The following is a 26809-nucleotide window of genomic DNA, read 5'->3' as shown; positions in this document are numbered from 1 at the left end:
CCAAGTCAAAGTACTGAATATAGTCTAAATGCTTTGGTGAATAAGAGCTATCAGTATTTTTTTTATTGTTGACGTTGACGTTTTCACTTAAGCATTGAGTGATTCATTCTGACTTTATGGGTAAAAAATGCCAGTTATTTTTATTTAAAATCAAATCCATAACAGAAAGTGTCCACAAGGTCATAGGGGACTAAATACTTTCTGTGTCCACTTTGCATTCCTTCAGTAAATGTGACAATTCAACATGACATAAAAATATATAAATATTAGAGGAGTACATTGCAGAGGAGTTGTTTTCTCTGTGAGCTCCTTTGTACTCTCCGTGTCTTTGCTTCAAAACTTCAGCGGTTAGCCACAAGCAGCTAGAGAAAAGCTGATGAGACCAAACACCGGATGCTTCAGGTTCCAGAGTGATGGTGTTTTTATGTCGGCCCTTATGAATGGGGCATGTAGTGGTGCAGGATTATGTTAATTCCTCAGGATTAGCGTTGGGTGTAATTGAAAGACGAGCAAGATCTTGTTCATGCTTGTGGTTGTGCTGATTAATGATGCGTTGCTGTGGCGATGATGTTTATGATGGCGGTTGTAAATAGGATGGAGTTTGAATAAAATAGTTTTTGAGACAAGGGCTGTGCCTTTATTGGTAGATGGTTTATTGGTTCACGTTGGCACGCCCATCATTCTTAAATCTAGATTACCGGCAGTTTTTGCTTTTCTATTCTTTTACTGCAGACTGGTTTATTCGCTGGCTTTAAACTATAAATCGGCGTGAACAGTGACTTTATGTAGCCTGTCAGGTTTCTTCCTTGGAGTTGGACTTTTTTATTTTATTTTAGCTGTTGATTAACGAGTGGGGGTGTGACAAAGCTGTGTTTGTGACTGTAGTCTGGTATACTAACTGCATGACTAGTGTATTAACATAACCTGAATATTATACATTTCTTTTTATAATGCATTTTTTTTTCCAATTTTCCTCCCAATCTATCAATCATATCCAATTACCTGATCACATTCTTGTCCACTACTGCTGCTGACCTCCACTCCTGACTAAGGAGGGCAGTGACTAATGCGCCCCTGCGACACTTCTTTTCACCTGCATGAGGCAGGTTCATATGGAGATCTGTATAGTGCACGGAGAGTCACTCACCAATCTCCATTATAGTGTTTGACTAAAGGAAAATGCCATGGTATGTTTGTTGTGTAAAGTAATACTAAACAGGGTTATATATCTAAAATAGGAAGAAGCATTTAATTAGTTAATATGAGTTTGTTCTGTCAAACATTTACATTTTTAGCATTTAGCAGATGCCTTCATCCAAAGCGACTTACAATACTGTGACAGCATACAGTCTAAGCAATTGAGGGTTAAAGGCCTTGCTTAGGGGCCCAACAGCAGCAACCCTGTAGTGGTGGGGCTTTAACCAGTGACCTTCTGATTATTAGTCCACTACCTTAACCACGAGGCTACATTAGACGAACACAAAAACAAGACTAAGTGGCTTTGGGCAAGTCTCTGAACATCCTAAAGTGGCCCAGTCAAAGCTCCCATCGAACATACGTGAAGAGACCCGAAGATGGCATTTTACACATGCTCACACCATCCAGGCTCACTGATCAAAAGCAGATCTGCCATGAAAAATTGGATATACCGCCTAAATCTTGGTGTACAAAGATAATAGTGACAATGTATATATATAATATATAATTATGTGTGTGTGTATGGATGTATGTGTGAATGTATGTATGAATGTATATATAAGATACATACATGTGTTTCAAAGGTGTGGCAGTTTGCATGTTTGTGCAAAGCCTGACTACTGGTAAATGATGAAAATTAAATGTCGCTCTCTCTCTCTCGTGCGCGCGCTCTCTCTCTCTCTCTCTGTTTGGTCCTGTTTAGCCTGTGTTTGACCTGTAGTTGTTATTCATTCAGGATAATGAATTGAACAGATTGTTGTGTTTGGTAGGTGACACACATCATGTTTGAGTAATGATATTGTGTTAACTCATTGTGGAGGAGTGTTCAGGAAGTCAGCGGTGAACAGGTTGTTGGAGCATAAGCTGGGTCAGGCTGTATTAATTACAAGTGTTTAGGTGTGTTAGGGATGGGCATGTTTATTTAAATCAACAGTTATCTAACCCTACTGTAATGTTTGTTGATTTAATCTGATGTTAGAATATTACATACAGGGGTTGGACAATGAAACTGAAACACCTGGTTTTAGACCACAGTAATTTATTAGTATGGTGTAGGGCCTCCTTTTGCGGCCAATACAGCGTCAATTCGTCTTGGAAATGACATATACAAGTCCTGCACAGTGGTCAGAGGGATTTTAAGCCATTCTTCTTGCAAAAGTGGCTCAATAATATTTAGATCTGGTGACTGTGCAGGCCATGGGAGATGTTCAACTTCACTTTCATGTTCATCAAACCAATCTTTCACCAGTCTTGCTGTGTGTATTGGTGCATTGTCATCCTGATACACGGCACCGCCTTCAGGCTACAATGTTTGAACCATTGGATGCACATGGTCCTCCAGAATGGTTCGGTAGTCCTTGGCAGTGACGCGCCCATCTAGCACAAGTATTGGGCCAAGGGAATGCCATGATATGGCAGCCCAAACCATCACTGATCCACCCCCATGCTTCACTCTGGGCATGCAACAGTCTGGGTGGTACGCTTCTTTGGGGCTTCTCCACACCGTAACTCTCCCGGATGTGGGGAAAACAGTAAAGGTGGACTCATCAGAGAACAATACATGTTTCACATTGTCCACAGCCCAAGATTTGCGCTCCTTGCACCATTGAAACCGACGTTTGGCATTGGCACGAGTGACCAAAGGTTTGGCTATAGCAGCCCGGCCGTGTATATTGACCCTGTGGAGCTCCCGACGGACAGTTCTGGTGGAAACAGGAGAGTTGAGGGGCACATTTAATTCTGCCGTGATTTGGGCAGCCGTGGTTTTATGTTTTTTGGATACAATCCGGGTTAGCACCCGAACATCCCTTTCAGACAGCTTCCTCTTGCGTCCACAGTTAATCCTGTTGGATGTGGTTTGTCCTTCTTGGTGGTATGCTGACATTACCCTGGATACCGTGGCTCTTGATACATCACAAAGACTTGCTGTCTTGGTCACAGATGCGCCAGCAAGACGTGCACCAACAATTTGTCCTCTTTTGAACTCTGGTATGTCACCCATAATGTTGTGTGCATTGCAATATTTTGAGCAAAACTGTGCTCTTACCCTGCTAATTGAACCTTCACACTCTGCTCTTACTGGTGCAATGTGCAATTAATGAAGATTGGCCACCAGACTGGTCCAATGTAGCCATGAAACCTCCCACACTAAAATGACAGGTGTTTCAGTTTCATTGTCCAACCCCTGTATATTACATGCACAGAGAAAAGTGGACAATATTTTATCTAACTTTAAAAATATATAAGGAATATGTATCAACTTAGGGATTCAAATAGACATCCTCATCTAAGTGAAACCCCATAGTTATAACTAGGGATGCATCGATACAATTTTTTCCCAACCGAGTACAAGTACATGTATTTTTGTACTTGCCGATACCAATACCTATTTAGAATACCGTTTTTTTTTTTTTAAACAAAAACACACGTGAGAAGTGACGAGAAGTTTAATGATACCACGTCCAAAAATGCACGTCAACAAGTAGCGAGTGATCAAAGTGTTTGTGCGCTGATGTGATGAAATCAAGGAGGAAAAATAAATGAATCTGAGTGGATTTGGCCACACGAATAGTATGGATTGTTCTGTAGTGAGTTGGAGGTTAATAAATATTTTTGCAGTGTTGGTGTTTTGTTGTTATGTTTTGTAGAGAACGATCAGGTCAGAAATACTGTAAAACGTGTGTGTGTGCCGGTGTATTCTGATATAAACTATATTATCCCCCTGTCCCACCTGTTTACACTCCTCTCCTGCGTTTCCCCTCACACCGTATCCTGCGTTCTCATTGGCTGTTCGACATGTCACTCATTCTCAGTCGCACATCTGAGATCAGATATCTGACGTGCTAGAAAACTCGAGCGCTCGGTGAGCCGGTCGGATCGAGATGTTGGATAGTTCACACTTAGCGATCGAGAGCCGAGTTTTGATCGCCGAGCGAACGGCGAGTTGCTCCCAAGCCGGCAAATCTAGCGCCGACCAATCGCCGAGCGAAAATCAGGGCAAAAATCGTGTAGTGTGAACTACGCATAACGCAGCAACGTGCACTAGGCACACGGTATCGGATGTTTAGTATCGGAGCCTCGTTTGCGAGTACGAGTACAAGTTAATGAGCGAGGAGGAATATGACACACTCCTTGCAAACAGTGGCAAATGATGGTATCCACCCCAGGTTTTTAAGATTTTGATGCTTTGCTGCACCCATACTACTGCTGCTCTATTTGGTGCACCCAAAATTTATTGTATTTATGTACCTGTAATGTTAGCAAAGCAACGCTAGACTTGAAATTTCTGAGTTAATTCTGCCAACATCTGGGCCAACATACAATTAAAAAAAGAACCCTTAAGAAAAAACAAATAACAACATAAATAACAGTGTGTGTATTAGGGGTGCAGATTTTGGCCATTTCTGATAATCGATAAGCTTATAGCTCCCCATCAAAATAAATAAAAAACACTTCACTGACGCTCAGGTGGTGCAGCGGTGAAACATGCTAGCAGAACCGACTTCAACTCGTCGGTTCAAATCTCAGCTCTGCTACCGGCAGGCTGGGTGCCTACCTGAGTGGGAGTGTGCCAGAGGGGATTCCTCATAACTGATGCAATTACGACCTGCTGGCTGATTAATGGCACCTGCACAGGGACAGGGGATACTGTGGGCAGGGGTTGTGCGTAATGCAATCGGGTAATTGGATATGACTAGATTAGGAGGAAAATTGGGGGAAAAATGCAAAAAAAAGAAACAGAGGAGTGATGTGAACACTGTTAGCAGAACCAGTTCAGCTGTCAGAATGTAGATTTTACACAGTTAGTAACGAACATTGATTTCTTTGAACATTCCTACTTGAGACACCATTCCTTAGAGTATAAAGTACAACATAAATAGTTAAATGTTTAATACCCATTAATTAATTTAGATAAAAGACTGCGGAGACATTTCTGAGTAGAAAACATACACTGTATGGACAAATGTATTGGGACACCTGCACATCCCACCTACAGGAGCTTTTATGGCATCCATTCTAAATCCATAGGCATTATTATGGAGTTGGTTCCCTCCACTCCATAACAGCTTCCACTCTTCAGGCATAGCTTTCTGCAAGATTTTGGTGTGTGTCTGTGGGATTTTTTGCCCTTTCTTTCAAAACAGCAAAGACACTAAAGTCAATAAAGTCAGACGCTAATGTTGGATGAGAGGGCCTGGCTCACAAGCTCCATTCTAGTTCATCCCAAAGGTGTTTGGTGTTGGAAGAACTTGACTGGCCCACACAGAGCTCTAAACTTAACCCTATCAAACACACCCAACAATACTCTCAACACACAGTTTTTGTGCTGATTTTAATGCCAGAGGAGGTTTGGAACCCTGACTTTTATGTACTATGCGCCTCAGCTTCTTGATTTAGTTGATGTGACTCCTAAATGATTATTTTTAATCATATAATTAACAGTTGATTGTAGAATATTTCGGAGGAGAAAAAAATTCACGAAGCTTTTACAATACCACACTGGAGTTTAGTGAGCTTTTTAGGTACAATCCATTCTTTCACAAATGTTTGTAAAGGCAGAATTCATGGCTAGGTGATTGATTTTATACACCTGTGGCAATGGGACTAAATAAAACACCTAAATTCAGTGATTAAAAAGTGTGTGCCAATGCATATCAATTTAATGTACCTGTATTCTTGACTTCTAACTTCAGTGAAGTTCAAATTGACTTTGGTGGAGCCTAGTGGGTGGAGCTTTGGGCTATCAAGCAATAGGTTGAGAGTAGAGATGGACCGATCGGGGTTTTTGGCACCGATTCCGATCTCCTTTCAGGGACATCGATTCCGATCGGGGGGGGGGGGGGATTATGTGTGTGTGTGTGTTTGTGTGTGTGTTTGTGCCTTTAGAAGGCACGCTTTGTTCACAGTATCGCTATAAGTGATTCATTGATTCATGAGTTGATTCATTTTTATGTGAAGCGTAAGTTTCTCTTCTCAGTTATCTCTCCGTGTTTACTGTTATTAATTAAATGTCGTGGTTTTAAATAAACACCAGCTACTACAGAACATTTTGTGTGACACTCTCACATTAAAAAGCTTAATTAAAAAGCTTAATTAAACTGCTATTACCACAGATCTGTAACCGAGTCAGACTCGTTCCGTCTAAGGAGCTAAAAGTTTTCTAAAAGTTCAGCAGATGATCCTGAACTAACGAATTTGGTCATGAATAAACTTTTGCCTCTGATTGGCTCTGTAACGTTTTCTGTTCTCATCTACATCACAAGTAAGAACCGCTTACGATTTACCAAAGTGAACCAGGAGTTTATATAACGTGCTGATAGAATCGACTCAGATGTGACCGGGTTGAATTATCTTTTTAAAGTAAATATTTCAATCAGCAAAATTACATCGTAAGAGCTTTCACGATGGTTTCTGTACGATTGTTGATGAATGGTGATGTGATGGTTGGTGCTTCGTAGCTCAAAGTCTGGATCAATCCACTGAGCTGTTAACTTAACATGGTCTTTATATATCACACGATCGGATCGGCTACTTTTAGGAAATATCGCCGATAGCATATTTTTATTAAAAATCGGCCGATACCGATTCGTAGCCGATCGATCGTCCCATCTCTAGTTGAGAGTTCAATCCCAGCTCTGCCATTCACCCACTGTTGGGCCTTTGAGCAAGGCCCTTAACCCTGTGTTCTCCATGCGCGCTGTACAATGGCTGACCGCAGCTCTGACCCCAGCTTCCAAACAAACTGGGATATGCGAAGAAACAATTTTTTTGTGCTGCACACCTGTATATGTATATATGACAAATAAAGGCATTCTATTCTATTCCTAACCATACTCTTTCTCTTCTTCAGGAGCGATCCTGGGACGCTCAGAAACGCGGGAGTGTGTATTCTACAATGCAAGCTGGGAAAAAGAAAGAACCAACCGTAGTGGAATCGAGCTGTGTTCTGGAGAGAAGGACAAGCGGAGACACTGTTTCTCCACCTGGAAGAACAACTCTGGAACCATCGAGATCGTCAAACAGGGCTGCTGGCTCGATGATGTCAACTGCTATGACAGGTAGAAATGAGGGATGGGCTATATAAGCATATTTTAGATAACAATGATTTCAGATTGTGTTTTTTAATAGAGATATAATAAAAACATCTTGGGGAGATACCAGATTGTCATTGGGTTGCGTTTGAGCTCACTGATTTGTGTCTAGGTAAAGATAGGTTAAGAAGTGTCTCACCATTGCATTGCTTAGCGCCTGGCTTAAGCTGTGTGTTAAAACGTTATCAAAGTGCGAATATGAGACAATATGAGTGCGTCATTTCAAACAGTTCATCTCATTGAAGGTGCTTTAAAAAGGTCAGCAGCAAACTCGGTCAAAGTTCAATCAGGTGCGAAAATGGCAAAATCATTGGCAAAATCTGCACCCCAATACACACTCAACGTGGCAAAAGTGCACAGCGGCAAGCTAAGCAGCACTGTCATACTCCATAGGAAACAAAGGCACAGCCAGTGCAATGTGAATGCACCCTTACTTAGGTAAAAATACATCACTGCAATGGATGAAGTGTATGTTACAGAAACAAGTTACTACTAACACATTTTTGCATTTTCTCCCCTTTTTCTCCCCCTTTAGCGTGTCCAATTATCCAATTTGCATTATGGTTCCTCTCTGTCTATGCTGAACTCTGCCCTGACCAAGGAGATCGAAGCTAACCCATATCCCCTTTTTTCACCTACACATTGACGAGTGTTGCTCACCTAGCGTTGCATGCGGAGACACACACCCTAAGAGCACTCCTTCCTCATCTCTTGTGCAGGCGCCTCTAATCAGCCGGCAGAGGTCGTAACTGCACCATTCTGACAGAGAGAAACCTACTTCCGGCCCCTTGTCCCTCCCCCCAACTGAACAACCGGCCAATCGTTGTTCATGTAGCCACTCGGCCTCGAGCCGGTAAGGCAGAGCTGGATTCGATACCATGTATCCGGAATCCAGCTCTGGTTGCAGCGCGTGTTTTTACCGCTGCGCCACCTGAGCGGCTAACACATCAGCCTTTTAAAATGTATGGTGGCCGATAGATTTATTTAGCAGTCTTTTAGGTACTGGTGTGTCCCTTACCGAGAGCATACGTCCTATTAACTTTTATTAGCCACCTAGCAACTGACTTGAAGCTTGTTAAGGGCTTTTTATACTGTTTGTAGTGTTACACCTCATCACCTTGACAACCCCATGCCTGTCATGGTTAATTTACTGTGAAGTGTTTGAATAGCAATTTGTGGCCTGAACAGAAATAGAAGGATTGATGTGGGTATAATGAGTGAAGGAATAGAATGATGTATGTGCTGAAAGATCACAGACTGAAATGCAGTGCTTGAGAGGGGAAATGTGGGTGTGTGTGTGTGGGTGTCTGACTCTTAGGATGCATGTAGAAACAGTCCTCACTCCTTTGTGTAGTTAAGAGCCACTGAATGGCAAAAATGCAGAAGATTTAAGCATTAAAAAGCAAACTGTCTGACTCTGTTGTCTGTGTCTGGCTCTGCAGCAGTGAGTGTGTGGAGAGGAAGGACAGCCCTGATGTGTTTTTCTGCTGCTGTGAAGGCAACGTGTGCAACGAGAAGATTTACTACAGCCCAGATACCCAAGCTGTACCGAGTGAGTAACACACACACACATACTTACTTTAGTAATGGCTGTCCAGGGGGCTCAGGTGGTGCCGGTTCAAGCCCCACTATTGCCAGGTTGCCTCTGTTGGGCCTTTGAGCAAGGCCCTTAACCCTCAATTGCTTAGATTGTATACTGTCACAGTACTTACTATAAGTTGCTTTAGATAAGGGTGTCGGCTAAGCATCAAAAATGTTAAATGTATTATTAAAAAAATAGATTTAAAATAGTTAAAAGCTTTATTTTATTCATTTAAATTGTATAACTGTAGGTACTCTTGAACAGATGTTGGTATAAAAAAGACAACATGCTCATCCGGTTGCCTAAATGGTGAATAAAGGGTAACTTTCTTATCCACGAAGTTGAATCAGTTCATCTGGACACAAGTTTGTTGTAGAGAACAACAAACTCTACAACAAACTTGTGTCCAGATGAACTGATTCAACTTCGTGGATTTGTGTACCTGGGTTATTGAGCATGCATCAACAGGTAACTTTCTTAGTTATGTCACATTCATTTTCAGGTCTGACATACGCTATATTGCCAAAAATATTCACTCACCCATCCAAATCATTGATTTCAGGTGTTCCAATCTTTTCCATGGCCACAGGTGTATAAAACCAAGCACCTAGGCATGCACACTGCTTCTACAAACATTTGTGAATGAATGGGTCGCTCTCAGGATGCAACAAGTCCAGTCGTGAAATTTCCTCACTACTAAATATTCCCCAGTCCACTGTCAGTGGAATTATAACAAAGTGGAAGCGTCTGGCAATCCGATGGACGAGTCTGGGTTTGGCGGTTGCCAGGAGAACGGTACTTGTCTGACTGCATTGTGCCAAGTGTAAAGTTTGGTGGAGGGGGGATTATGGTGTGGGGTTGTTTTTCAGGAGTTGGGTTCGGCCCCTTAGTTCCAGTGAAAGGAACTCTTAATGCTTCAGCATACCAAGAGATTTTGGACAATTTCATGCTCCCAACTTTGTGGGAACAGTTTGGGGATGGCCCCTTCCTGTTCCAACATGACTGCACACCAGTGCACAAAGCACAAGGTCCATAAAGACATGGATGAGTGAGTTTGGTGTGGAAGAACTTGACTGGCCTGCTCCTCAACCCGATAGAACACCTTTGGGATGAATTAGAGCGGAGACTGACCTGTGTCTGACCTTACAAATGCGCCTCTGAAAGAATGGTCAAAAATTCCCATAAACACACTCCTAAACCTTGTGGAAAGCCTTCCCAGAAGAGTTGAAGGGTGGGCCGACATCATATTAAACCCTATGGATTAAGAATGGGACGTCACTCAAGTTCATATGCATGTGAAGGCAGACGAGCGAATACTTTTGGAATATAGTGTATGTTGAATGGGGGGGTTAATACTGTCCACTCTATCCGTTATTTATAAATAAACTGTTTATGGAAACTGAGAGGACTAGTACTCGGTCAGAACCACCCGTTGTTTAATACATAATCAAAGCCAAGCAACCCCAGCAAGGCAACGACATGTACATCAATCCTCTCCCTATCACACAGCGGAATCAAAACATCCGCACTGTATTGTGCCCTTTGTTTACCTTTTACTCCCAGCTTTGAGAACATTGAAGGTAAAATCACTCAGGATCTATACTCAACACAAAAGTTCTGTCACAGACTGCGATGCGAATACATGCCAGAGAACAGATATCTGTTTTGATGGCTTTCAGACTTTTATTCCAGTTGCGTTTACACTTGGTGGAGCTGCGTGTAAAGGATTTCCTTCTTTTACAAACTACAGATTTATGATGATGTGGACTGGGCTCATGGGCTCATTTTGTGCCTTATGTGGTAATAATGTTTCAGATTAACAGATGTTTGGTGCTGAAATGTATGGCTTGTATCAGTGCTTTTGAGGAATAAGCTTTAAAACTATAATCTTTTATACCTACCGTGCCTGCCTAAGTGACTTTTTAGTTAGGCAAGCTGAAACATTGCCTGTAATAAAAGATATAAAAATATTAAAGCCAGCTTTTTCATTTAATTTAGAACCAGTTTTATCACTGTTTTTATGAAATAATTCCTGGTCGGTACAAAATCAGCACCGGTACATGCACTTTTGGCATTTTGTATCCGCTGTGTGCATCATAAAGCACCAGTCCTTCAGCTCAGCAAAGCAGCTGTGATATTAAATAATGACTTGAATTTAATCTACGTCTTCACTCACCTTAATTCCCAAAAAGTAACTTAAATAAGTCATTTAAATAAAAAAAAATAAAAAACAATACAAAAACCTATTTGGATGTTTTAACTTCGTTATAAGCACTTTATTAGATACACCTATCTGGAATAGACATTCATTGCTTAATTTATAAGCTACACCTACCATCCAAACAGACGTTCAGAATTTATTCAGAATGTTCCTGGTCTTAAATTATCCTTGTTCCAGTTTTAATGAGATGTATTGCAGGCATCAGTAGGCAGCACGGTGGCTAAGTGGGTAGCACTGTCGCCTCACAGCAAGAAGGTCCTGGGTTCGATCCCCAGGTGGGGCGGTCCGGGTCCATTCTGTGTGGAGTCTGCATGTTCTCCCCGTGTCTACGTGGGTTTACTCCAGGTGCTCCGGTTTCCTCCCACAGTCCAAAGACATGCAAGTGAGGTGAATTGAAGATACAAAATTGTCCAGGACTGTGTGACCTGATGAACCATAACCTTGTGAACTGATGAACCTTGTGTAATGAGTAACTATCGTTCCTGTCATGAATGTAACCAAAATGTAAAACATGACGTTAAAATCCTAATAAACAAACAGGCATCAGTATCGGAATAAGCATTGATTGCCAAATATGTGTCCATTGTTTTTATTTTTTTTAGATTACACTTTTCTGTAATTAATGTAATTTTTATATTAACAGGTTTGGGGTTTTTCGTGTTACTTTTAATTCATCCAGTTTTTGTAGCTAGCATCTAATGCAGGATTTCCCACATGCCTTCATATACACAAAAGGCAGTCTGTGCCTCTGATACCAGCACCAGTATTCTAGTAGTGGGTAGCACTATGTGAGATTTTAGTGCCCCAAGAATAACTTACTTCTTGCATTCTGTTGCGTCACCCTGCGCAGTGCTTAGCTTTCAGAATGTCTTGTCTGCGCTGGCACACAGCACAGAAGCCGTTAACTTTGTCTGCACTAATCATTTACTTCAGAGCGGGGAGGACACACTGGTAAAATCCTGTTCTTGGTGGGAACATGAAAGTCCTGAAGCGGTTTACATGCTGTCAGTACTGCTTCTGTATTGTTCTAAAATATAAATTCGGTTTACAGAGGAATTAATTTTTATGGTAATTTTAAGGGAGGTAAATCAGGTCATATGGACATTTCTTTTTCTATGCATTTCACCCCAGTTTTCTCCCAATGTAGCTTAGCCAATCTGCTACTGGTGACCCCGATGGCGCCCAAGGAAGGTGTATATTCGGTTGATACACACTCCCTCTGATGTGTGCCCAGTCCACCAATCCCTTCTCATTCACTGATACTTCCGTGGATTTGCGTGTGAGGTCGGCCTCGCGTATGGAGAGCCACGCCCTGATCTCTGCACTCCTCCACTTTCTTTACAGGCACAGTGTTGATAACCCAACCCTATATTCCGGTCTTTTTCACTCAGCAGACTGTAGGCCAATTTCATCTGCTGCAGGTATTGGCCAATTGTGCCTGCTAGAGGGCATCCAGCCGAACAGTAGCAAAGCAGAGATTCAAACCTGGGGGCTCCGAATATCTGCGCTGGTGCATATGGGCATTTCTGTCAAATTCCCTTGAGTGCATGTTTTGATTTGTGGTTGGTAAATCAGTTAAAGTCTCGAAATTGTCAGCGTTAGCCTGAAGCCATTCAAACCAAAGGAACACATGCCAGCTAACATCTCCCTTCGTGTCCCGAAAACAGGTACATTGTCACTGACAAACCCAAAATTGCAAATATCTCTGCTTCTGTTTGGCATATTAGATTTTTTTTCCCTCTTTTTTCTCCAATATTTCCCCTCAGTTTTCTCCCCTAATCTAGTTGTATTTAATCACCCTCATTGCATTACGCTTCATCTATACCGATACAACCCTCCACTGCTGACTGAGGAGCTTCACAACTGACACACACCCCCTCCGACACGTGTGCAGTACCGACTGCATCTTTTCACCTGCACGAGGCGAGGTCATATGCGGATCAGCCTTGTGCACGGAGAGCCACACCCTGTTCAGCATTATTCCTCAACTCTGCACAGGCGCCAATCGTTGTTCGTGTAGCCTCCCAGCCGGATGGCAGAGCTGAGATTCGATGCGATGGATTCGAAATCCCAGCTCTGGTGTGCTAGCGTATTTTACCCCTGCACCACCCGAGCGGCATATTAGAATTTTTCTGTGAGATTGCCTTCGCGGCTGAGGACGCACACAAAGCTCACAAGGTTTTGAGACAGATCCATAGACGCTGAACCGGGAAGAGCTGTTGTGTATGTGTTGTGTATGAATCCTTATTTTGTACGGTTTCTGCCATGGTTTGACATCATTTAAAATGCATTTTGCTGATTAATACTGTCTGAATTCATTATCTTTACATACAGTCAACTGACACAAGTCACAGACCTCAGCAAAAGCATTGATTTAGGATCAGTGTGGATAATGTCATTCAGTTCATTAGTAGCGGAATAGATGTAACAGCCACTAGATCAGCAGTACACGGAGGGCTCAACCCCAGGAGGCCAGTTACATTAAACAGAGTGTTTAAGTTCTCTTATTTAACAGTGAGAGCTATGGCTTACAGCAGTGATAGCTGGCTTAGTCCATGTCAGCATGAGATGGGGATTTTTAGAAAGCAGTTGCAGCGTAGTGTGGCACTTCTGGCATTTGTGAGATTTTGGAGTGATTGAAGGAGAGAGATAAGGATTTTCTGAGCTGATCTCCTTGCCCATAAAAAGCTTGTTTGACTGTGTTTAACATGACATCACACAATCAAGGGTCGGGGCGGCACGGTGGCTAAGTGGGTAGCACTGTCGCCTCACAGCAAGAAGGTCCTGGGTTTGAGGTGGGGCGGTCCAGGTCCTTTCTGTGTGTCCGTGTGGGTTTCCTGCAGGTGCTCCGGTTTCCTCCCACAGTCCAAAGACATGCAAGTGAGGTGAATTGGAGATACTAAATTGTCCAAGACTGTTCGATATATCCTTGTGAACTGATGAACCTCGTGTGATGAGTAACTACCGTTCCTGTCATGGATGTAACCAAAGTGTAAAACATGACGTTAAAATCCTAATAAACAAACAATCAAGGGTCGCTCCTTTTCACCCGCCAGAGGTCAAAGCCATGTGCTGCCATCCGTAATCAGCCGCCTCTGTTTGAAATAATAGTTTAAAAATATCTCTAACCCTGCTTTAAATGTTGTTCCTCCACCCTACAGACACACAGCCAATCGTGTGCCTTTGTAGTTGCATGGCTGGTCAATACGCACAGCTGGGATTCAAACTCAAGAGCTCCCCAATTTTGTTACTGATCACTTGGACATGACAAAAGCAGATAGTATGCCTTATTTGTCATATATACATGTACACGTGTACGTAGAGCCCCCTGGAGTCGAGAGGTTTAGGGCCTTGCTCATGGGCTTAACAGTGGCTGCATGGCAGAGCTGGGTTTCGAACTCTCAGCCTTTCAATTGGCATCGCAAAGCTCCACCCACTAGGCTACTTTTGTCCCTTGCAGGAGCTGCTTTTATGTGAGGCAACCTGAAGGCACATGGCAATGGAAAGCATTTGGTGGAATAAATTAAAAGGCTGATTGCGCTATACCTATAAAAGTCTCTATCTTTTTCTCAAGGACTCAAAGACTGAATAAGCATCCACACATACTCCAAAACTTTCTGACAAGACTTCCTAAAAGAGTGAAGGCTGTTAACGCTACAAACTCAGAATCCAAACTCAGTTACCCGAGTAGTTTTTTAAGCTGCTTTAGACTTCGACATCTTGGATATTTTGCATAATTGATTGCTAACTGAATTGCAGTAGGATTGCTAGGACCACCTTATAGTGCAAATTAACCCCTTAACGTGAGGCACTTGAACGCTATGCATGAACCCATGAACCAGGGACAGTGGTAGGCTAGTGGGTAGAGCTTTGGGCTATCAACCGGAAGATTGGTGGTTCAAATCCAGGCTCTGCTATGCAGCCACTGTTGGGTCCTTGAGCAAGGCCCTTAACCCTGTCTGCTCCAGGGGCGCCGTACGATGGCTGACCCTGCACTCTGACCCCAGCTTCCAAACAAGCTGGGATATGTGAAGAAAGAATTTCATTGTACTGTACAACCGTATATGTATATATGACAAATAAAGTATTTCTTCTATATCTTCTTACATTTTGAATTTCACAGCAAATTGCATGTTACATGGGAAACTGCTCATCTCACGGTTTGGCCTTGAATGAGGTAGGGCTTTAATTATAATGCCACAACGTTAAATGACCTCATGAAACTTTTTCGGTATGCAAATGTAATGAGTGTTTTGAGTCACCAGTTTCCCAGTAATGCGCTTCGCCCACAGACATCCCAACATCCACCCAGCAATGCACAACAGTCCGTTTTCTGACAGATGCCAACAATGTCCTTGTGAATGCAGCTTAGTGGGCTTTACACCACAAACAACTGACGCATGGCTCAAGCTTGTGTGTGGCTGCTTGGCTGTAAAAACCAAATCTATAAAGCGCCTATTATGCACACTGGGCTAATATTGCATTGTTTATTTTATACGCGTATTAGCAGTGTGTGTGGATGAAATAGACGGACCCAATAATTAAAAGACTGCAATAAAATACCTGTGTTTTTGTATTCTATAATACTGAGCAAATCCTTGTATTTTAAATCAGATATTTTTGTTATTGGTGTGATATGTCTAAACAAAAGGTCTTTAGACTGTATAATGACATGGTTGATCACTGAATCATTATGAGCAGTTACTTTTCTTTCACATTGTTTTGTTCTGGGTGTTTCACTGCACTTTATCACAGAAACAGTCACAAAGCAGCTTTTGGAATGTCTGCTTCAGCCTGCCAGCAATCAAGGCTGCAATTCAGAGCAGAAGTTCCTGAGATGGCACTAGAAAGGAACCACTGCACTCACTGCACCCACTGCACCCTTTGTTCAGTGTTTAAACCTTTACAGCCCAGCACCTATTAAAAATATAGATGTAGTCTTGTCTGGCTTCAGGAGCCTCTCAGGGTCTGTCCGAAAACCTAGTGAGCCGCCTTGCTGCCTACTGCCTACCTAGACATCAGCCTAAGTATAGAGGATTCTACAACCCCAAATCAAAAAAGAGTTTCTTACATTTACTTTGACTTTTTATTTGATTGCAGACAGGATGAACCTGAGATGTTTCATGTTTTGTCTGCTCAACTTCATTTCCTTTATTAATAAACATCCATTCCTGCATTTCAGACCTGCAACACATTCCAAAAAAAAATACCACTTTGTAATGTTGCTATTCCTTTTCACCACACTTAAAAGACGTTTTGGCACCGAGGAGACCAAGTGATTTAGTGTTTCAGCTTTTATTTTGTCCCATTCTTCCTGCAAACACGTCTTAAGATACGTAACAGTACGGGGTCGTTTTTGTCGCATTTTTCCTTTCAAAATTCTCTATTGGGGAAAGGTCAGGACTGCAGGCAGGCCAGTCCAGTACCCGTACCCTGTTCTTCCACAGCCATGTCTTTGTAATGTGTGCAGCATGTGGTTTTGCATTGTCTTGTTGAAAAATGCATGAACATCCCTGGAAAAGATGACGTCTTGAAGGCAGCATATGTTGCTCTAAGATCTCAATGTACTTTTCTGCATTAATGCTGCCATCACAGAAGTGTAAATGACCTTTGCCAAGGGCACTGACACAGCCCCATACCATGACAGACCCTGGCTTTTGGACTTGTAGCTGATAACAGTCTGGACGGTCCTTTTCGTCTTTGGTCCGGAGCATACGCGTCCATTTTTCCAAAAAAGACCTGAAATGCTGATTCATCTGACCACAATACACGTTTCCACTGTGTGATGGTCCATCCTAGATGCCTCCGAGCCCCAAGAAGTCGACGGCGCTTCTGGACATGGTTAACATAAGGCTTTATTTTGCACAGTAAAGTTTTAAGTGGCATTTGTGCAAGTAACTCTGTATTGTAGTGCTTGACAAAGTTTTGCCAAAGTAATCCCTCACCCATGTGGTTATTTCAGCTATTGTTGAGTGGCGGTTCTTGATTAAGCTTGCGCTTTTGGCCTATAAGCACTGAAAATTCCTCCAGATTCCTTGAACAGTTTAATGATATTACACACTGTAGAGGGCATAGGATGATGTAAAATGCTGTCTATGTAGAGAGCTCACTAGATTTTCGGACAGACCCCTTTCTCTTTTAAGTATTTAAATAGGGCTTTGCTTATTTTGGTGTTTTTGTCTTTTTTTGTATGTTGCAGCTACATTAAACCCTCTGACAGCGAAACCAGAGCTATTCAACACTTTGCTCTACTCACTGGTGCCTATTATGGGTGTTGCTGCCGTCCTGCTCTTTTCCTTCTGGATGTACCACCACCATAAGCTGGCATATCCGCCGATACTCGTGCCCACACAGGTAACCCTCATTCTTTTTGTTTCTGCGCACACACTTCCTTCCTTACACTGGGTGTACACTACAAGATTTTTGTCTAGGATTATCTTTCATTCATCAACCAATCTTACATAATACACTGAAAGGCCAAACGTATGTGGACACCTGACCATGAGCATGTTAGGCCTTTTATTTTAAAGCTATGCATGTTAACATAGAGCATTTGCCCTACAGTCTTCTGGGAGGGCTTTTCACTAGGGCAGTTATAGCCTAGTGGTTAAGGTACTGGACTAGTAAGCAGAAGGTTGCTGGTTCAAACCCCACCACTGCCAGGTTGCCACTGTTGGGTTCTTGAGCAAGGCCCTTAACCCTTAATTGCTTAGATAATATACTGTCACAGTACTGTAAGTCGCTTTGGATAAAAGCGTCTGCTAAATGCCGTAAATGTAAAATGATGTGTGTCTGTGGGAATTTGTGCTCATTCAGTTAAGAGTGTTTATGAGCTCAGGTGCTGATGTTGGGTGAGACGGCCTGGCTCACAATTCAGTATTCCAACTGAAGTGTTCAGTAGGGTCAAAGTCAGAGCTCTAGTCCCTCCACACCAGACTCTTCAGACGTTAGGTGTGTCCGGAATCGCATACTTCCATACTCAATAGTTCGCGAAATGAGGACGCGAGAGCGGTTAGTATGTCCGAATACATAGTATACATAAAGAGGTACGCGAGAAGTACCTGGATGACCTACTTATTGGGCAGCCATGTTTGAGTATGCAAGCGATGCACACTTGCGGTCTGCTAATGTATCCCATAATGCAACTGGAGCTGCGTAGGCGTTCAAAGCGGAATAAGAAACAAGAAAGATAGCGGAAAACGGAGTCCTCTGTTCACAAGTGTAAGTAAGATAAATAAAATAAAAAATTTTAAAGACGAATAAATAACAAAAACACGATAAATATCAAAAATTTTGGCGAGTGGGGTTTGTAACGAGTCTGTAACTATGGTGATATTACGTCATCACGTCCTTACGTCATGACTTGACGTTGGCAAGATGGCGCATGTAGTACGTAGCGGTGTTGTGTGCATACTGCATACTTCTGTACTGAAAGTATGTATTTTTTTACCGGCCGAGTAGTGCATACTTCCTCCAATCTAGTACATACTCTGTAAGTATGCGATTCCGGACACAGCCATTGTTTTAGTAAACCTTACATGCACACAGGCACAGTCATGATGCAACACATGCTTTTTATTATTTCATACACCTATTTAGTGTATAACCACACCAATGGGTGCACTTCAGACACCTCAGCTTAATAATTAGGAAGGGTGTTCACATACTTTCGACCTTTTAGCTGTTAGTTTTACCCAGCCTTAAACACCATACACTTTTTGGATTCTGCTTATGAATCAGACTGTTAGGGCATAAAGATTTATTGTAAATGTTACTGCAGGTATAATCAAACACTGTTTACCTCATTTCGCAGACAATAATAAAAAAAACGATAACAGGGATCGGAATACCAGGCCAGCCAATTGAAAGAGTGCATAGGTATGTACACAGGTCCCTAGGATTACTGTTTATTATCCCTTGTCAGTAACAGCGATAACAACTGGTAACATCAGTGCTTGAGTTCTGGGGTTCAAATCCCAGGCTGAGCTCAAAAATACAAAAGTTGCATAGTGTAACGTCAGCCATAGGCGTGACACACATCACTGCACTCTTAGTGTCAGTCCCAAGTCCACAGCATAAAAACTGTGTCTAATATGCGGATAAATGAGCTGATCTGGCAACCCCTTTCGGGAGGAGCCAAACTGAATCATTAATAGCGTAGATTTCATTAAAATGCTCTGAAATATTAAAATTGATCAGTCGTGTATTGGTATTAGTATCATTGCAGAAATATCTTCAGGATTTACTATTTAAGCTGCTTATTTTATTATTAATGTAGAACCGTAACATGTTTATTAATATCATGAGCAGAGCTAGTTCGGCCAAAATTCCAGCAGTCTACTACAATTATATACTGACTGGCCAAAAAAAAGGTCACACACTCTAATATTTCGTTGGACCGCCTTTAGCTTTGATTACGCTGTGGCATCATTTCCACAAGTTGCATTAATTTTTCCCCAAGATCTTGTATTGATGACGGGAGATTTGGACCACTGCGCAAAGTCTTCTCCAGCACATCCCAAAGATTCTCAATGAGGTTCAGGTCTGGACTCTGTGGTGGCCAATCCATGTGTGAAAATGATGTCTCATGCTCCCTGAACCACTCTTTTACCATTTGATCCCGATGGATCCTGGCATTGTCATCTTGGAATATGCCCGTGCCATCAGGGAGGAAAAAATCCATTGATGGAATAACCTGGTCGTTCAGTATATTCAGGTAGTCAGCTGACCTCATTCTTTGGGCACATAACGTTGCTGAACCTAGACCTGACCAACTGCAGCAACCCCAGATCATAGCACTGCCCCCACAGGCTTGTACGGTAGACGCTAGGCATGATGGGTGCATCACTTCAGCTGCCTCTCTTCTTACCCTGATGCGCCCATCACTCTGGAACAGGGTAAATCTGGACTCATCAGACCACATGACCTTCTTCCATTGCTCCAGAGTCCAATCTTTATGCTCCATAGCAAATTGAAGCCCTTTTTGCCGGTTAGCCTCACTGACAAGTGGTTTTCTCAAGGCTACACAGCTGTTTAGTCCCAATCCCTTGAGTTCCCTTCGCATTGTGCGTGTGGAAATGCTCTTACTTTCACTATTAAACAATTCCCTGAGTTCTACTGTAGTTTTTCTACCATTTGATTTCACCAAACGTTTAAGTGATCGCCGACCACATTCCTTCCTCGGAGATGATGTTTCCCCACTGTCCTTCCACTTTTTAATAATGCGTTGGACAGTTCTTAACTCGATTTTAGTAGTTTCAGCAATCTCCTTAGATGTTTTCTCTGCTTGATGCATGCCAATAATTTGACCCTTCTGAAACAGATTAACATCTTTTCCACGACCACAGGATGTGTCTTTCGACATGGCTGTTTAACAAATGAGAAGCTACTCACTGCATCAGTTAGGGTTAAATAACTTGTTGCCAGCTGAAACATAATCACTCCTGCAGTAGTAGTAGTAGTAGTAGTAGAACTTTATTGTCACTATAAATTGCAACAGGTACAATTACAGCGAAATTAGCCATCAACCCGTCCAGAACATTCAATATGACGGGGGGAGACAGGACGGGAAGTAATTATCCAATCCAGGTGGTGACCTTTTTTTGGCCAGGCAGTGTATATGCCAATATGTTAGGTGGGACAGTGGTTGCCTAGTGAGCTTTGGACTATCACCTGAAAGGTTCAATGTTGGGCCCTTGAGCAAGGCTCTTAACCCTCTCTGCTCCAGGGGCGCCGTACAATTGCTGACCCTGTGCTCTGACCCCAGTTTCCAAAAACAAGCTGGGATATGCAAAGAAAGAATTTTGTTGTACTGTACATCTGTATATGTATAAATGACAAAGGCGTTCTATTCTATTCTAATCAAGAGGCACTCAGTATCTAAATGCTACACTTGACAGCAATAGTTAATATAACAAGGTCGGTAAAGTCATACCTTTATAAAGCTATGATAGTGGCATTGTGTTTGTCGAGAAATAACATTACACATACATCCACACTTGCACAGTTGAATATAATTACTGTCACACAGTTATGGGGTATTGGGATCAGATTTGGGGTTGTTTTAAGTGGCAGCGGATTTACAGGAATTGAAAATGACTAGGGGACACACGGGGGTGGAATATAAATAAATAAATTCATACTGAATGCTGAACTAGTTCTGGTCTTTGTGTTTAGTGTTTATGCTCATGTTATTGTTCTACATGACAGGTATGTTTACTGTTTTAATGCTGTATTATTTTAATGAAGAACACAACTATGATGACGAAACTCAGTGATGCTTTTTATGTTTTATGAGACTTTGAAGCTTGACGTTAAGCGGGTACATATCTACTTATGATGTTTGGTTATCAATTAAATGAAATTGGCAAATCTTTTTCTACTCAAGTCTCTTCACACTTGGTTGCGGTTTCCCATATGCACAGTTTTTAATTAGTTTAGCCATATTGTAAATATTAAGATGGGCTTCATAATTACAAATTGCTGCAACTTTATACTTCATATTGAAACATGAGCATTAGACGCTACTGTGGGAAAGAGGTTTTATATTTCTAAACAGTGTTTGATTCAGTGTGTCTGTGGGCGTGAACGCTGGTGCTGTTTTATCTTCAGTGCTGGAGGCAGTGGTAGCTATGTGATGAAATCTTATTGCAAGTGACTTGCTTTAGTTTTCCCTCTGCAACAGATCAGCTCATACTGTACTGAGCACTGACCTTCACTTCCCAGATATTGTTTGGGTCTTGGACCATTCTTAGCACTGTAATGACACTATCAGGGTTATGACATGGCAGTAAATATACTGGTATGAGTGTATACCAGTACAATGCGGCAGTGCTGTTGGGATTTTTAAACACCTCATTGTCAGTGCTGGGGGGAGGATAGTGCTCCAACCAAAAATATGAAGCCAACAGCATATGGTAAAAAGCGTGATGTCTCTAACTCTAACTTTCAACAAGTGCCTATAGGGTGTGTTCCAAATAAAGAGGCCAACAACGGCCGCTCAGGTGGCGCAGCGGTAAAAACACACGCTGCAACCGGAGCTGGATCTCGAGTACGTCGTATCGAATCCAGCTCTGCCTTACCGGCCGAGGCTGAGCGGCTATATGAACAACGATTGGCCTGTTGTTCAGATGGGCGGGACTACGGTTGGAAGTGGGTCTCTCAGTCTCTCAGTGGCTGATTAGAGGCGCCTACGCGGAGACGAGGAAGGAGTGCTCTTAGGGTGTGTCTCTCCGCACTCACTGCTAGGTGGCGCAACACTCGTCAATGTGTGGGTGGCAAGATGCATACGGCTTGCTGCTCATGTGTCGGAGGGGATGTGGGTTAGCTTCGATCTCCTCAGTGGATGTTTGACTATCAGCTGAAGCTTTTGACCAGGGCAGTGGTCACCTAGTGGTTAAGGTACTGGACTAGTAATCTAAAGGTCGCTGGTTCAAGCCGCACCACTGCCAGGTTGTCACTGTCGGGCCCTTCAGCAAGGCCCTTAACCCTCAGTTGTTTAGACAGTATACTGTCACAGTACTGTAAGTTGCTTTGGATAAAAAGCATCTGCTAAAAGCTGAAAATGTAAAATGTAAATGTATTCATGTCATTTATATTAAATCTGGTCTTGGGGCAACTCAGTGGGTAGCACTGTCGCCTCTCAGCAAGAAGGCCCTGGGTTTGATTCCCAGGTGGAGCGGTCTGGGTGGGTAGCACTGTCGCCTCACTGTCGCCACCTTTGGGTTCTGTTCTTTTAAAATCAAAAGAAACAAATTTCAGTGCCCCCTACCACAGCTGTGGGTACTATGCTGGCTACTGTAATACACTCCCAATGGAAGTACCTCACACGGATGGCAAATGTGTTGTGTGTGTGTGTGTCTATGTTAAAATGAGTGGGTGGGTGGGTGGAGAGAGGTTATTCATGTATTTGTGCTTATGGTTTTAATTCAAAATTACACTCATTCTTTCTTTTTATTCTCATTCCATGAATGAAAGCATTAATTACTTGTTTCACCTTTCCTTCTCCTTTGCTAGCACGCCTTTCATATAATGATAGAGGTAAGATGTTTCATTAATAGATAGAGGTTTAATTAAGTGAGGAAACCATTTTAATTCCTTTCCTGACTATTTTTGAAGTTGCTTGATCATTAGCGTCATTGTCACTTTTTGTTATTTCTGTTCGGGTTTGTTCAGAAACCTTTCCTACCACATTTTAATAGTATATTTTGAAGGCAATGTTTGTTTTTAGTTTGCATGTATGGATTGTATAATCCAGATCTTTGTGTTTACATAAGAGAGCACTTATGTGAATGTGCATGAACGGCTGCACTGTTGGGCTCGGTGGGTAGCACTGTTGCTTCACACCGAGAAGGTCCTGGGTTCGATTCCCAGGTGGAGCGGTCCTTTCTGTGTGCATGTTCTCTCCGTGTCTGTGTGGGTTTTTTTCCAGGAGCTTCGGTTTTCTTCCAGCAGTCCAAAGAATAATATAAAAATATGTTTGACACTGAACTTGAACTGATGAATCAAGTGTAACCTGTAGTGTGAAACATAAAGCCCATATTCCGCTTGCACACCAGCACCGGGTTTCTGAACTCCCCGAATCGATACTCGGTGTTGCCACCGGTCGGGTGGGCGCCATCTAGCGGGCATAATTGGCAGTGCCTGCAGCAGATACCAATTGGCTACCGTATCTGCAGGGTGGGGGCCGGACTATATGTGGGTGGGTGGGTGGGTCTTCATACGCTGTGTAAGGACCCTGATTGGCGGAAGAGGCGCCTGTGCAGAATGCATGGGCGAGAAGAGGAGGGCTGTGCACGTGTCGGAAGAGGCTTGTACAGCGACGTGCTCTCCTCGGATGCAATCTGGTATCTCTCAGCAGCGGAGGACAAAAATTGAGTGCGCTAAATCGGGAGGAAAATGGGGAGAAAATGCATTTAAAAAAAAAGTGTGAAACATAACATTTAAGTCATAATAAACAACACAAACTAATTTCAACACTGTTTAGCACACCACCGTTTTCAAGCCGATGTGCACTACTTGTTTACTGATCAATAAACCTCTCATGTTAACCCACTAGTATCGGTTGGTTGGGCACTGACGCAGACATGTCACCCAAGGAGGATGGGTCCCTGTTGAGTCTAGTTCCTCTCAAGGTTTCTTCCTGTCATTTTAAGGGAGTTTTTCCTTGCCACTGTTGCCCTGGGCTTGCTAAACAGGTGTTTTGGTCTGTCGGTCCTGGATTCTGTAAAGTTGCTTTGTGACGATGTCTATTGTGAGAAGCGCTATACAAATAAATTTGACTTGACTTGACATGAATGGCTATTTCTGAGGGGCCATGGCCTTAAAGCCTAGCCACTGGAAGTTGAACTTGTCAGTGCGTTCTCAATACCAGTCCCAAGCCGAAATACAAATAAGAAGGGTTGCGTCAGAAAGGGCATCTGGCAGAAAAAAATGTGCTGAATCAGGTATGTGAACCAGAATGATCCCTAAAAAAGTATTTCTCAGCAATCAGTCATGTAGTGTGCAATACCTATCAACTCATTGCAATCCAAAAAATAAGAAACAGCCAGTAACAAACGAATAAAAAAATAAGAATGGGTTTGGTATGGAGAAGGGGGGTGGGGGGGTCAGAAATGCAGAACAATGTGCATGTACTTTTTCCAGCATGAGCATTTTTGCTAAACTCACTGTATCCAAGTGCACATGAAGGAGGGGAGAGTTGCTGTGCTCCAAATACCACGTATTTACTTGTGTGCTTAATTAGTTACTATATGGAGCTTACTGCATAATAAACAGTGTGAAGTTTGAGATACACTGTTCCAGTTTTCCAGATAAAGTAGCATCTCTTCTCTGCTACATGTAGCCTGATACAATGAGTTTTGAATGTTATATCCAAAATACGGGTACCTAATTACAGCATGCACCTCAAAAACAGTCATTATACTTTAATCAGTTTGTTGTTTGTTTATCACTCACACTATTGTTCTTTAGCCCTTATAATGCACTGCATATTAAAAAGCCTTTAAGTCTTTTTTCTGCTGCCAGATCATTATAAAGTTCCCATGATTGGATTTGTAAATAGATGCTCTGTGTCAGCTGCTGATAAACTGTGCACTGTTTATCGAGTCTCAGTAGTGTAGTGTGCTCTGGGCTTTAAGTTGTGTTTTAACAACAGCACGCTTTCAGGGTGGGAGAAAGTTTGCATGTCCTCACCTTGGGTGGCACAGCCCATTGCCGCTGCTGCTGTAGTTGTGGCCTTTGCTGGCACAAGTAATGGTTAGTTTGTGGATAGTAGTGTCCAACTCTGGACTATAAAATAGAAACATATACAAATTATATTAAAATATTGAGTGTTAAGTTGCAGTCTTTGCTGCTAAAGCCGGTGCAATAAGTTTAGAGGTGAAGGATAAAGGGAATGGGTGTTAAGTTTGTCACTTATATAAATGTAATTGCTTTTTAGAGGATGTGTTATAGTTACATTTTCGCCATTTGACATACTTTTTAGTTTAAAGTGAATCACAGTTTTTTGACAGTATACAGTCTAAGCCACGTGTCAAACTCAAGGCCCATGTCATTTTATGTGGCCCGCGAGAGCTGAGAAGATGTATGATTGTCTTAAAATACATAAACTGCATCTCCCACAATGCATGCCGATTTTGTGCCCCGCAAAGTGACCACATCCTGCCACTAGATGGCAGTGTTTACACATCAGCGTTTAACCGAGGCGGTTTTTCAACAAGTGATATTGAGCAATATTTAGAAATAATCCCAAAATGTACAAAAAGAGAAAATTTAAGCAGAATAAAGGTAATTTAATGAAAGATGGGAAAGTGAACACAAGTTTGTGCTTCAAGAAGAAAAAACGGTACGTCTCTGGTGTTATGAGGTCGTGTATGTGGTAAAGGAGTACAATATAAATGTAGATATACATTATAAATATTCAGTATAAATTTCACATTTTGACACCAAACACAGAATTTAGCCTCCAAGAAAAACAACAAATTGTCCAAGACTTAAAAGGCCGACTGCAATCACAGCAGGATACATTACAATCGGCCCTTTGAGATCCACTAATGCAGATGTGGCCCTTGGTGAAAATGAGTCTGACACCCCTGGTCTAAGCAATTGACGGTTAAGGGCCTTGCTCAAGGGTCCAACAGTGACAACCTGGCAGTGTTGCCGCTTTAACCAGTGACCTTTTGATTACTAGTCCAGTACCTTAACCACTAGGCTACAACTGCCTCGGTCTCCTTTAAGTCTCCATTATGTAGTATCATGTACACCAAGCACATTATTAGGTACACCTATCTGGTGCTATCAGTGCCATTCCCAAGCACAAATAAAAATAAGGAGGGTTGCATCAGGAAGAGCATCTGGTGTAAAAGAAAACTGTGCTGAATTAGGTATGCAGACCAGATGGATCCACTGTGATGGTTCCAAAAAAAGTAATTCTCAGCAATCACAACTTGCAATCCCATTGCGTAGAAACAGCAAATAAGAAACTGTTGAAAAACTGAGAATGGGTTTGGGGGGAAAAGTATGCGGAGTGTGTAACAAAGCGCAAATACTTTATACTTTTCCAGCATGAGCATTTTTGCTGAACTCACTGTATCCAAGTGCACATGAAGGAGGGAAGAGTTGCTGTGCTCCAAATTCTTCATTAGGTACACCTATCTGTAGGGATGAAAAAGCGGATCAGCTAGCTAGCGAAAAAACAAGACAAAATACAACAAACAT

General features: G+C 42.3%; 1 protein-coding gene across 3 annotated transcripts in view; it reads left to right on the top strand.

Moving 5' to 3' along the window:
* Positions 1 to 26809, top strand: part of acvr2ab (activin A receptor type 2Ab) — a 105084-nt gene that overhangs the window by 56971 nt on the left and 21304 nt on the right. For 2 of the 3 annotated variants that reach the window (XM_062997782.1, XM_062997784.1), the window contains exons 2-5: positions 7049 to 7256; positions 8732 to 8841; positions 17292 to 17446; positions 23108 to 23131. In XM_062997782.1, coding sequence (XP_062853852.1) covers positions 7049 to 7256; positions 8732 to 8841; positions 17292 to 17446; positions 23108 to 23131 — 497 coding nt within the window. The remainder of the gene's footprint in view (positions 1 to 7048; positions 7257 to 8731; positions 8842 to 17291; positions 17447 to 23107; positions 23132 to 26809) is intronic. The other variant, XM_062997783.1, reaches the window with a different exon arrangement.

The sequence above is a fragment of the Trichomycterus rosablanca genome, chromosome 6 (genome assembly GCF_030014385.1).
Source record: "Trichomycterus rosablanca isolate fTriRos1 chromosome 6, fTriRos1.hap1, whole genome shotgun sequence".
Lineage (NCBI taxonomy): Eukaryota > Metazoa > Chordata > Actinopteri > Siluriformes > Trichomycteridae > Trichomycterus > Trichomycterus rosablanca.
Note: the sequence above shows the minus strand (reverse complement) of the source record. Positions and strands in the feature narration are given on the sequence as shown.